At 43.6% G+C, this 13,961-nt stretch overlaps 1 protein-coding gene across 2 annotated transcripts in view; it reads left to right on the top strand.

Moving 5' to 3' along the window:
* Nucleotides 1-13,961, top strand: part of SESTD1 (SEC14 and spectrin domain containing 1) — a 112,831-nt gene that overhangs the window by 51,960 nt on the left and 46,910 nt on the right. For both annotated transcript variants that reach the window (XM_069985178.1, XM_069985177.1), the window contains exon 5: nt 3,268-3,381. In XM_069985178.1, the coding sequence (XP_069841279.1) occupies nt 3,268-3,381 (114 nt within the window). The remainder of the gene's footprint in view (nt 1-3,267; nt 3,382-13,961) is intronic.

Raw genomic sequence — 13,961 nt, 5'->3', positions numbered from 1 at the left:
TTTATATACTAGGTGTTGTGCTGTGTGTTTTTTTTTTCTGTTTTTTTTTTGGAGCTTGGCTACAATACATTCTTTATAACATTCTTTATAACATTCTTTATATAATATTATTGTAACATTAAAGTCACTCTGTACCCACAATCTGACCCCCCCCCCCCCAAAACCCCTTGTACCTTCAGATAGCTGCTTTTAATCCAAGATCTGTCCTGGGGTCCATTTGGCAGGTGATGCAGGTATTGTCCTAAAAAACTACTTTTAAACTGGCAGCCCCGTGCCCAACGGCTGTGGCCTAGATTGTGTATGCATTAGGCTGGCACAACCTCTCTGTCCCTCCTCCCCTCCCTCCTTATCATTACGAATGCTCCAGGCAGATTGTCTCCTATTCATCACCTGTGTCAGCACGGCACTTGGGCTCGATCGTTAAGACATCTGTGCAATGTTCAGACAGGAGAAAATGTTTTAGGGGCATTCCTAATGATGAAGAGGATGGGGAGGAGGGACGGAGGGGTGGTGCAAAGTTAGGGCACAGATACTCTAAGCCACGGCCGTTTGACACAGGGCTGCCAGTTTAAAAGTAGTTTTTTAGGACAATAACTGCATCACCTGCCAAACCGACCCCAGGACAGATCTTGGATAAAAAGCAGCTATCTGAAGGTACAAGTGGTTTGGGGGGGGGAGGGGGCAGATTGTGGGTACAGAGTCACTTTAAAGAGGACCTGTCACCCCCAGTGCCGGGGTGACAGGCTCCCGACCCCTTGCTAGAGCCCCTCATACTTACTTGATCACGCAGCTGAGATGAGTCAGACACTTATAAAGAATGAATGGAGCGTCGGACTCACCATTCTTTCTCTATGAGCATCGGACTTATCTCAGCGGCTCGCGCGCCGGGCTTCCCGCGGGGATATATCCGTCCCGGGACCTGCCGAAGAAGATTTGTAATTTACTTCTATTAAAAAAATCTTCAGTCTTCCATTTCTTATCACCTGCTGTATGTCCTGCAGGAAGTGGTGTATTCTTTCCAGTCTGACACAGTGCTCTCTACTGCCACCTCTATCCGTGACAGGAAATGTCCAGAGCAGTAGTAAATCCCCATAGAAAACCTGTCCTGTTTTCCAGAAAATATACCACTTCCTGTTGGACTTACAGCAGCTTCTAAGTACCAGAAGACTGGAGATTTTTTAATAGAAGTTAATTACAAATCTCTTGCGCTAGTAGATTTGAAAGAGGTTTTTTTTTTTTTGTTTTTTTTTGCTGAACTAGGTACGGCTCTCTGCAGCAAGCCATTTGTAATGCTTTATTTCACCACTAGTGGCAGTATAGAGAAATTGATCAGGTTCTGCGGGGTTCTCTTAAAGATCGAGACCGATCAGGAGACACGCTCTAGTTATTGTTCTAAAAATACTGTGTGAAGTGGACTCTGTACACCTGCATGGCACACCTCCTCACTGTGGTTGCAGAAGTTTCTTCTATTGAACCAGAACAGCCTGAGCCGACAATACCTTCTACCTGCTCTCTGTTCTTTGTATCTCCTGTTAAGTGCTTCACAAAGCGCAGTGATTGATACAGGTTGGTGTAAAGTTCAGCTCTGTATTTTGTTACCAGCTGAAGGCGCTGAATTATGGATTGAAATGTGAACTGCGGGGAACAGCGAGAGCTTTGTGTCTCTTTTCCATCACATATTCAATTTTTTTTCCCTTCATCCCTCAGACTGCAGTTTTTTTTTATAGGAAAAATATAAAATTTTGGCCGTTCTGCGAGGGGAGCGGTAATCTCCTTTTGCTTACTGAATTGCAGAAATATCAAGTTTTTCTTCATAGCTTCTACAACAGTCTTTATCAAAACAGCTGGGGATTGGGCAAGTGCCTAATAGAGTCGGATAGTTTTATCTGGCGCTTCTCAGGAGCAGGCACGATGGATAATCTCATATCTGCTCCTCAGAATGCGATAAGTAGCTTCTAGAAGTTTATTTAGGGGCAGGAATGCATATCGGGGGAATACAGATAAATTCATAATTATAGGTTTATAAATGCAATATACAATATATTACGGCTTTTGCTTAGCTTAAGTTCATGAACTAGTACATACATGTCGGTGTGTGATCATATCCTATGTAAGCGATGCTCAAGTAACACACGTGACCACTGCAAGATTCACACCACTTGGTACAATGGATACTTAAAGAAAACTAACGGCAGGTTAGGAGACTGTTATTATGTTTCCATAGGGCCTGGGACGCGGAGGATGAAGATCATTTTCTTACCTTACTCAGTGCAGTTTTTGTTAAATCTTCAAAGGGGTTGGACACTATATAGTAAAATAGTTCAGTGTACAGTATGAGTAAGCGTATTTACTGTATATACTGACAGCAGCTCCCTGTGTACCTCATAGAGGTAAAATCAGACTCCCCTCCTCCAGACTTTGCTGTCCTGCTCTGTGGTGAGCCTGTCCATGAGATGGCTGACACAGAGGAGCATGTGACCGTGCCCCGCCTCTAGTGTCCTCCATAGGCTTACACAGGATCAGTGGTGGACACTTGGGGGTGGGACATGGTCACATGCTCCTCCTTGTCAGCCATCTTATGGACAGACTCGCCACAGAGCAGGGCAGCACAGCCTGGAGGAGGGGAGTATGGTTTTTGTTCTATGTGGTACACAGGGAGCTGCTGTCAGTTTTAGGGATGGTCCGAACCGAGTTCGGAACGGGTTCGTACGAACCCGAACCCTCGGTAATGATTCCCACTGTCTGCCCGCTCCGTGCAGCGGGCGGACCGCCTGGAAAAATGGGATACAGCCATAGCCATAGGCTGTATCCCATTTTTCCAGGCGGTCTTCCCGCCTGGAGCGTGCAGACAGCGGGAATCCGATGCCGAGCGTTCGGGTTCATCCGAACCTCGGTGGGTTCGGACCATCCCTAGTCAGTATATACAGTGTAATACTGTACACTGAACTATTTAACTATAAAGTGGCCAACCCCTTTAATGTATTCAATATGCAAATGAGGTGATTTGGTGCCTTGGGGGAGGGACTACAGCCCTCAGTGCGCCAATTGTCCCACCCCTCCTAACGAGTATTTATCTGGCAGTAATGAGCACCAGAGTGACAGCACTGCCAAGCACCCCCTCTATATTCATGAGGAGAGGCGTCCGATGGGGCAGATCAGTCATTCGTGTTGTTTATAGTTAACTTTATTTTTATTTCTACTAAATTGGTTACCGGTATCTGTAGACTTTTAATAAACCATGTAATTTTTTTCGCCTTGCATTTTCAGAATGTTGTTCCAGCCGAGGTGTCTCTGGTTTGTGTGGTGAAGCCAGATGAATTCTGGGATAAGAAAGTAACACATTTTTGCTTTTGGAAGGAGAAAGATCGCCTTGGTTTTGAGGTAAGATCACTGGGAAAAAAAATTACAAAGTAGACCATAGGGAACGCAAAAATGTTGCTCTTTTATTTGTACGTTTGCTTTATTAGATCACAGCAAAACTTGGTTGCCCTGCCTTCTGGGTTTTGGTGCCTGCCCATCATGCTTTTGGTGGTCAGGGGTTTCCATTGGTAGCTGGATTCTGTGTCCTGCTCGATATCTCCCTGCTGAAGTGATTACAGACCTCTCCTGCAGGCCAGAGAGAATATATAAGCTGTCCTGTGTGCTATATACAGAACACATCAATCAACTGTATATAGCTTCATGCCAGGAGAAAGCTCATCACTATAGCGAGAGCACATAAGGATAACTGGTATTTAATAGGTTGCTGTGTCTTCTCAAAGAGAAAGGAAACTTGTAGTGACTACTCAGAGGAAACTAATAGATGGACTCTAATACTCTACCAAACACTTTCCTAGTAGGCTCATATCCTACCTTCCCACTTTGTGATACGTATATGAGAAGCACATGTAGACGTTGCTGCACCAGACCAAACTAGCAGCATTCAGATATATTAACCCCAGCTGTATTTACACAACAGAGCAATGTTTTGGTCAGCTGATCGAACAGTAACAGGTGTAAATAGGGCAACAATAGCAGACGTTCCTCAGTGTTGATCTTGACAAGAACCAAAGTAAAGTGACGTTTTTGTGTAACACATGGTCGCTGTCTTCTCCGTTTTGTACAAGCCGGATTTGTCAGTAGAGCGCTCTGTAGTTATTATGTTCTATCGTGTAGACTATAGACTATTCTGTATGGAACAGTAAAAGCATATAGAAGTTGAAGAGGTTATGCCTGAGAGTAGCAACTTAGTCTTACACCATTTCTGGCTGTAGCTATTTTTGACTTTTGTAAAGGCCCTATTCCACTGGACGATTATCGTTCAGATTATCGTTAAATCGTTCGAATCTAAACGATAATCGTTCGCTTGAAATGCAGTTAACGATTAACGACCGAACGAGAAATCGTTGATCGCTTTGTAAGACCTGGACCTATTTTTATCGTTGCTCGTTCGCAAATCGTTCGCATTGAATAAGACATCGTTCGGTCGTTAGCAATAGGTACGAACGCAATAGCGAAGCAAAAAGATCGCAATTACGATCATAAGTAACCATTATCGTTCCATGGAAATGATTGAACGTTTTCAGGTCTTTCGCAATAGCGGTCGTTTGAGATCGTTAATCGTTAACGATTATGCTAACGATAATCGTCCGGTGGAATCGGGCCCTAAGTTTTAGATTGCATAGGTTGAATGTAATTAAAGACTGCTCAATGTGTGGTAGCTCGACCGGTGACGTTACTGGTGACGCCACTTCTATGGTGGCTTATTGGTGTTGTTGTGACAGCTCAGTCAAAGATGGTATTGTCGTGACTCGTCCTCCTAGGGTGATACAAGCCCCAGTTTGTGGTTACCTGGGTGAAGCTAAGCTCCTGGGGGTGTCCCAGTTACCTGCACTGTGAAATAGGATATGTACACCTTCTTAGTAGCTTTGTCCTCTTCAGTTAGTTCCTCTTGGTGTCTCAGGACACTACCCTGCACTTTTTAGACTGGTTCACAGCGTGGGCCAGAATGTTTCCAGATTTTTCTCCCTTTGTAGGGTTTAGCACTGCATATTAGATAAAGTAGGAATAGTGAAAGAATTGGCTGTCTCTACCTGCATGTGCATACACAGATGTCTTAACTAAAACAGACTGAACACTAAACTGTTATCCCGGACGAGGGTCCTGGCAGAACCCAAGCCCTGGCTTGGCTACAGCAGGGACGTTTGCTCTGTGTGTTCTTCTCCCACAAGAATCTGGAAAGACTCCCCCCGACTGAAACTACACCTCCTCCGACCAAGTAACTACTTCCTACAGGGGATAAGTAATCTACCCTGTGTGTGGTGGAAAGGAATGTGCGCAAAAGAAAGAAGAGAGATAACAGGCTAGAAGTAGACAGCATCTCCTATAGGTCAGCAAAAGCACATGGTAACACACAAAACAGTAACCCATTCCTAACTTCAGCTGTGCAATACATAATAACATACATATAAAAAAATACTGACATCCAGAGGTGAAACCTTAGAGCGCACTTCATCACCACTCAACCTGGAGTAAGAAGCTTTTTTGAGAGGTGCGAAGAAGAGACATAAAACACCCGTGGTGGGACATCACAAGTGGTCCATTTTTATTACAACTTCATAAACAAAAAAATGTTTAGCCTCCAAGTTGCATAACTTTTTTTTTTTTTTAACATAGCAATATTAAGGTGTGATGTTTGCAGGACAACTTTTATTGATTAGAGACACTGTTTTATAACTTATTAAATTGACACGTTCAGTGGAGGAAAAAAAGTATTCTGGGAATGGTGGGATTTTGGCTGGATTTTTTTTTTCTTCTATATATTGAAACTTAGAGACCCAAGATAAGTAAAGAGTGTCTTTATTTTTTTCATTGAAATTGCCTTAAGGATTTATATTGACATATAATGGGGTCATTTAGTTTCCAATTTTTTTTTTAAATAAGTAACAGGTCTGAACAGTGCCAACTGTAAGACTAGTCCCAGTAATCATTTCTCTTGGTAGAAGAGCAGTTTCTCTGTACTTTTGACGTATGTTTCTGGTTAGTAAGTATTTATTTTGCATTCAGCAAGCAGTGAGCAAAGGATACGGCATGCCCCTCTCTCTATAGTAGTCATCACTATGACATGCAGTAAATGACACAATTCACTCATAGTCATGCCTTTAGTGACTATGAATAATTTCCTGTGAAGAGTTGTGAATTTTATAAAACCCAGTTTTGGTGGATCAAGTTGTAAGAACATCCTCTAGGTCTTCGGGGCCACCGGTGTAGCAAATATTCTGGACCCCGTAATACTTTTCTGATGATGGCTTATTACAAAGCCCTCAGGGACACACAGACTGCTTTGTGCAAGAGCCATGGCTGTAAAAACAAGCGGACATCAGGTCATGGGTCCAGTTACCGGGAATTTAATTTATTATTTAATTTCTAAAGGCCATGACGGAGGATAATCGCTTCGTATAATAGAAGACAATGATCAGCCGACATGCACAATGTTGGCTGATCGCTGTTTTTCAACAGGCTGAAACGGCAACGATCAGCCTAGAAACGTTCTGCTGCCCGTCGCTTTGTGTATCTCCTATGGGCTCCCCGCGGCCCCCCTGCACTTCCCCGCTTGGTGACGGCGCATGTATTAGCACCGGCAGTGAGTGGAAAACAAGGAGCAAGCGGCAGGTCATTTCTCGTTTACTCCAGCTTATCACCCCCTGTAATAGGGGCTTAACACCGGTCAGCTCCTTCAATCAATGTGGTCGATCCATTTATTAGCATGCAGTTGTGCTTACATATCCCTACAGATTCACTATGCAAAATGTAAATGTACATGCACTCTCGATTTGGCCAAGCATGCATGCTTATTTTCCAAAATTGCTTGACCGTTCTCTACCAGCACGTTGAAAGACAACAATAGCAACCATCTGCTGCTGTTGTCCTTTGCAATAGGATTGGCGGCAGCAGAAAGCTGCTATCTCCTATTGGCTTATCCCCGCTGCCACCCCCATTCCCCCCTGCCCAGCACTTACCCGCTCACTGTCGCCGCATGTAATAGCATGGGGAGTGAGGACAGGTCGGTGCTCGCTTGATCCCTCCGATCGCCCCCTTGCAATAGGGGCTTTAGTTAAAAGAGAGGGGATCCTCTGTTCACGATCATCCTTTTTTGACCACAATAGATAATGATTTCAAAGAGTATCTCTCACTCTGCATTCCATAGTGTAATGCTTAATTTCTCCAGTGGTGGCGCTGCAGTGATATGAAACACTTGGCAGCCGTCTCCCAGGTCACAACTGATCACTGAGATCCTAGTTAGGAGAAACAGATCGCTGATCTCAGGGAGACCAGCCAAACGATAACACTGCCGGCTGCTAGTGAAAGCGCTCATTGCAGTGAAATCCTGGGTGCATGGGAAACATGAATATGCAAAAGAGCCAGTGGAGCGTCATTGAAGAGCCTCAAAACTCAGGACTAGCCAGGGTCCTTCCCGGAGGAAGTGTTATCGTTTGGCTGGTCTCCCTGAGATCAGCGATCTGTTTCTCTTATGGCTCTACTAGGCATTGTTCCCACCTAGCCAGAATCCTGCTCCACACTGATGAGGGGCAACACCCCGAAACAGCTGTTTGTGGATGGATACCTGACCTTGGTTTTTCCCTTGTCATTACATTGACTTATAGGGCCACTTAATATGGTGGTTTTGGTGGTTTCCCCACAGTAGCCACCCCTTGGCTGGGTCCTTCCTGGAGGGATTTCTAGCTGGTCCTGTGTTTCGAGACTCTTCAATGAGGCCCCACGGGTTCTTCTTTTGCATATCCTAGTTAGGAGACACCTTATGATCAGATTATTTTAAAGGCACCACTATAATAGGTATGGATTATCCAAAGTGAAGTACCCCATTCATTGTGACAATGCCTTTTATATTATCACAGTCATTTCAGATTTTTTTTTTTTTTTTTTATTGCTGCCCCCTGTCTCCTGCCTGTTCTCTCTGGAGCAATGTTTATGCAGCAGCCTAGACGCCTGTTTCATACTCGCTGCAAAGTGCAGAAATTGGAACTGAATTCCCTGGAGCCGCCGTAGCTCATCCGATTCCTGCTCCATGTTTTCACAAGGATCACAGTTATATTATAGCAAATCAATGCAAACAAACACAGCAGTGCAAATATAGCAGCCATAAACCCTTGGTGTACATTCTGTATTATGATAGCCCACAAGAGACCGGGAAGTGGCAATTCATTGCATCAGTAACAGAAGTCTGATTTACATATATTTTAATATAATGTTCCCCACTATGCACCAGTAACCAGGGATATGTAGATGGGGAAGCGCCTCTGCTGAGCGATATTCAGACTACGTGCGATGCTTTTCTCCACGAGTCATTGGTGCCGGTATATACTGTATTAGAAGGCGGCGTGACTTAGAAACTTAATTAAAACCTTCTCTATTGTATATGACTAGGATTCCTTTGGGAATGTGATACTCGTGTTTCCGTGCCTACACGGTGACAGAGATTGTTCTTTGTCCTGCAGCGAGCAGGAATACACAGCCATTGTTTTATTGTACAAGCCATACCCTGCCTGGATTTCCTGTTTGATAGAGATCTGAGGCTCAGTACGATGACCCCTCGGTTGGTTTTATAGGTAGCAGAAAGGGGGGATTTCAAGATACTGTTTTAATATGTATCATGCTCAAAGTTGCAGACATGGGCGTATCGCTGTATCTTAGCGGTTTGCCAAATTTGTAGAATTATGTTTTCCATTCATACTGAAACTTCATAGAGGTGATGCTGAGCTGCAGCATGCATACTTTGTTCCTCTACCCCCTGCGATTGATGTATAGGACACAGAGCCTGGTAAATCACTTATACAGAAGGGTAGAAGAGGGAGGAGGTGTGCATGCTACAGCTTAGTATGGTCCCAATGACATTTGAGCTTAGGAGGAAAACTTGATTTTATAACTTTGCATAAAGGCCATGGGCTAAGAGGACTAGGACCTAGACAGTGTGCATTCTACTGTCATAGACGCATGCATTGCATTTACAAGTGTACATTCTCCAATGATTGCTCATACATGCCTTTTCCCCTCTGTATGGGAATGCTGTGGAACTGTATATGTATGGTAAGGAATGCAATGGCTTCCTGGGTGATTTAGCAGATAAGGGAAGTTAACTTGTCTCAGCCATTCTGTTGTGCCAAACTGGGGCAACAAAATGTGCAAAAGAGCACAGCTCTTCAACAAAGAATTGGCTATATAATATAATTCAAAGCGTAACTGTCATTTAAATGTCATTTTTCAGAAATCTATAAATATCAATAGTACAATAGATTTTAAAGCAATTGTACCATCAGGTACATTGCTTTGTGTTTCTTGCATGAACAGACTGGGGCAGAGATGCCGATGCTGCGGTCCTTTTTTTGAACCTCCCCTTGCTTCTCGCGCACAGCACCGGTCTATTCCTGAGCACCAGCCCGACATAAAGCACTGGAAGCGGGCCCACCGGACCCCAGTGTAACAAAACCCCCTCCCCTCTGTGACGCGGCTCCATTAGAATCAATACAGAGGTGGAACCGGGCTGTTATTCATGCCGGTCTTTTCATGTAAAAAAACAACAAAAACAAACCATTGCACCTAGGGGTACATCCGCTTTAAGAAACTCTGTAATAGGTTTTATTAAGCAAAAGGGTTTCCTTCTGTACTCAAAAATCTGTTTTCCTACCTCCCCCTCATTTCAGAAGAAGCAGGATTTTTGTGTCTATTATGCTCTATGGAGAGGGGAGGGGCTGAGAGGAGTGAGTGAGCACGGAGAGGCTGTACAAAACATCATCCTGCAATCTTCTCTCACCAAGCTCCAAGATAAGCACTGACCTTTCTGACTTTGGACTCCAGCTTATGTTCCCAGACAGTCTGCAAACTGTACAGCAGTTTGTCTCCTCCTCCTGCTCACTCATCACCCTTGACCCCCTCCATAGGCTATAATGGACTCGGCAAACCCATCTTCACTTTGCTCCTCTGTACTGAAGACTGCTTTGCCTGATAATGCACAGATAAGAAGTGAGGGTGGGAGGCTGCAAAACAGCTTTTTGAGTACAGAAAGAGGCTTTTGTGCCTAATAAAACCTATTACAGAGTTTCTTAGAAATGACGGGTACACTTTAAATCATTCCCAAACATTTCACTTTAAACCATTTCCTAAACATTCATCCTTTGCTTTCCATTTTCCAGTTTCATTTTATGTAATATTTTATTATTACTTTTTTTTAACAAAAAGCAAAACAAATTCCTTTGTTTCTTTGTGGAGAGAGAATTGGTTGTTAATAGCTTTGCTCCTTGTGGGGGATATTAGTTGGTTTTGGGGTTTTTTTTGTAATCGTATATACATAATATTTTTGGGAAATGGTGAATAACATCCTTGAGTTCTGGAAACGTACAGTTATTCTCTCTGAATGAAAATTTTCCAAGTAAAAATAATATTAATGGCATGCAGTTTGGACAAGGATGTAGAGGAATTACAGATGTGTTCTACTGGAAATATTAAGAAGGCTTTTTGTATTTTTAGACTTTTAGACTATATAATCAATGCAATGTTTCAGCTTCTCGGTATACCATATATGCTCATGTTGGTGTTTTGTATAGTTTAGGGGTCCTAGTTTCAAATCCCACCAAGGACATAATCTGTAAGCAGTTTGTATGTTCTCCCTGTTTGTGTGTTTTTCCACACTCTACACCATACTGATAGGTGAATTTACATTTTGAGCCACAATGGGGACAGGGATCAACTGGAATGATGACAAAATATGTGCATATGTGGGTGCTCTATAAATTATAAGTTACAGGATGCTAAGCCAATCACTGGCTAAGACAGGGCATCGTCACAGCCAGTGTTTGGCTGAGCTGCCTCCCACCTAGCCAGAATCCTGCTCCACACTGATGAGGGGCAACACACGGAAACAGCTTTCTGTGGATGGATACCTGGCTATGGGATTTCCCTGGTCATATCATCAGACTTGCAATTAGGTGGAATACTGACTGGGGTGTATAGATAGAGGTATAACCAGTAGGAAGAGGGAGATTGTGATCCTGCTGTATAGAGCTCTAGTGACGTCACATATGGAATACTGTGTCCAGTTCTGGAGACCTCATCTAAAAAAGGACATTGATAAAATAGAACGTGTCCAAAGACTGGCTACAAAAATGGTGGAGGGTGTGAGGCATAAACCATATCAGGAAAGACTTAAGGATTTAAATCTGTATAGTCTGAAGGAAAGAAGGGAAAGGGGGGACATGATTGAAACCTTTAAAGCGTAACTGTCATTTCAGGGTCATTTCTCTGAAAACATTAAATATCAACAGTACAAGCGATTTTAAGAAACTCTGTAATAGGTTTTATGTACTAAAAGAGTTTCCTTCTGTACTAAAAAAGCAATCTCCCAGCCTCCCCCCTCACATCAGATGAAGCAGGATTTCTGTGTCCATTATGTGGCTATGGAGAGGGGAGGGGCTGTTAGGAGTGACTGAGCATGGAGCAGTCCTGCACAGCACAACACCCTGCAATCTTCTCTCAGTAAGTTCATAGATAAGCACTGACCTTTCTGAGCCCAGAATCCCGCGGTTTAGGTGCCCAGACAGTCTACAAACAGCTGACCTTCATGTCACCTCTTCCTGCTCCCTCATCTCCCTCGGCCCCTCCCCCCTCCATAAGGATAGAATGGAGAGAGCAGAGCCCGTCTTCACTGGCTTCTCTGTAATGAAGACGTGTTTGCCTGATAATGCACAGATAAGAAGTCAGGGGGGGGAGGCTGGGAGATTGCTTCTTGAGTACAGAAGGAGGCTTTTTTGGCTGATGAAACCTATTACAGAGTTTCTTAAAATCGCTTATACTACTGATTTCTGCAATAAAAAAAAAACATGACAGTTACGCTTTAAGTATGTTAAAGGACTAAATAAGGTTCAAGAGGGGAGTGTTTTTAGTAAAAAACTGAGCTGAAGAACAAGAGGACACAGTGAGAGGTTAGTTGGGGAAAAGATCAGAAGCAATGTGAGAAAATATTATTTTACTGAAAGAGTAGTAGATCCCTAGAACAATCTTCCAGCAGAGGTGGTTGGTAAATCTACAATAGCAGAATTTAAACACGCCTGGGATAAACATATTTCTATCCTAAGATAATAAGAAAGAAAATATTAAAAGGGCAGACTAGATGGACTCAGTGGTCTTTTTCTGCCGACAATCTTCTATGTTTCTATGACTGGAGGGGCCACTTAAAATGGTGGTTTTGGTGGTCTCCTTACAGGAGCCATCCCTTTGCTAGGTCCTTCCCTGGAGGGATCTCTGGCTAGTCCTGTGTTTTGAGATTCTTAACTGAGAGTCTGCAGGCCTTTTTGCATATGGCTGAGCAGCCTGTCACTTCAGAGACCAGCTTTGCAGTTCCATTGGTGGCGACGGGCAGAAGCCAGGAAGTTACTGGGGAGCGTGCGTAAGCAACGGAGAGCGGGAAAAGGCAAGGGCTGCACGGACATCGCTAACAACATCGAGCCATGTAATAGGCTCAGGAAACGAGCGCTGATGTACCAGATCAGCACTCATTTACATTGGTGATCGGTTCATGTAATACAGCCCTAAGCAAGAGGAGTTCCAGAACTCGCCTCCGCAGGATATGTAATAAATGACCGATCACTTGGATGAAGCCCCCACCTCCATGTGTTCAGTTTGAATGCTGAGACTTCATTATAAGTCTGTGACCAATGACGATACAGTACAGTAATACACATACTGTATATGAAAGTTTTCATCTGTTTCTTTCAGATGTGTCATCATGTTCCTTTAAGGATACAGAGTTCAGGTATTACTCCTGTGTACACCACATATAGAATAGGATAGAGTGGTAATGGTAATCAGCCTTTTCTATTATCAGAAAGGAAGGGCGGGCTGCAGGGATATCTATTAAGCGGCTCCTGACATTTGCAGACCCTCCGTATTCTGTGATCTGCCGCACGCCGACACCTTGGATTTTGTCTAATTTGGTTGACTTCTTACTCCGGTCAATTGTATCCCATGTAATTTGTATCTGTTGATCTGTCATGGAAATGTTTCTCCATGGTTAAAAGACATTATCCGTTGCGGCCAGCGTAAGGAGTAGAACCCAGCAGCCTGTGAACGTATGAAATTAATTTGAATTTAGATGATATTTTTGAGAATGAAGGATTGGCTTTCCATCCATATCCAATATTGTGGTTTTAATCAAATTCCATGGCTGACAGCCAGAGATTTGTAAGGCTGCAATAGTTATGCATCATGACATTCAATATGTGAGTTTACAAAGATTTGCAAACCACATATTAACTTTATAGGTTACATTTTAACTTGTAAGATTAAATGCACTTTCTGCAGAGGAATCCGCTCTGGGGTACAGCCGGGTTCTTTATTTGTTTTTCTGTCATGAAATCAGAAGGTTAAGATTGCGTTCACATCGGAAGAGTGGAGTACGTCTGTGGTATACGCCAAGATACTCGCTGCTGGCCTAGTCACTTTAAAGGGAACCAATCCCTTTCTTGGTGGAGCGTGACACAGCTTCGGTACCTTACAGCTGCCCCGGTGCAGCTCTCCTGACAGCCTCCAGCATGGCAGCAATTAAAAAAAAAATCTTTAATCTTCTGACCTGTCTGGTGGTATCTAGTAAAGATGAGCGAACCGGGTTCAAGACGATCCAAACCCGAACGTTTGGTATTTGATTAGCTGCGGCTGCTGAACTTGGATAAAGCTCCAAGGTTGTCTGGAAAACATGGATACAGCCAATGACTATATCCATGTTTTCCACATAGCCTTAGGGCTTTATCCAACTTCAGCAGCCACCGCTAATCAAATGCCGAAAGTTCGGATTTGGATCGACTCGAGCATGCTGGAGGTTCGCTCATCTCTAGTATCTAGACATTGTGGCGGAGTCTCAGCGCCATGTAGTAATGCTGCCTCCACTCTCCTCCCAGTCACTTTTGCGTGATTGG

The sequence above is a fragment of the Dendropsophus ebraccatus genome, chromosome 9 (assembly GCF_027789765.1).
Source record: "Dendropsophus ebraccatus isolate aDenEbr1 chromosome 9, aDenEbr1.pat, whole genome shotgun sequence".
Taxonomy (NCBI): Eukaryota; Metazoa; Chordata; class Amphibia; order Anura; family Hylidae; genus Dendropsophus; species Dendropsophus ebraccatus.
The sequence above is the reverse complement of the archived record's forward strand: the minus strand, read 5'-3'. Positions and strand labels throughout refer to the sequence as shown.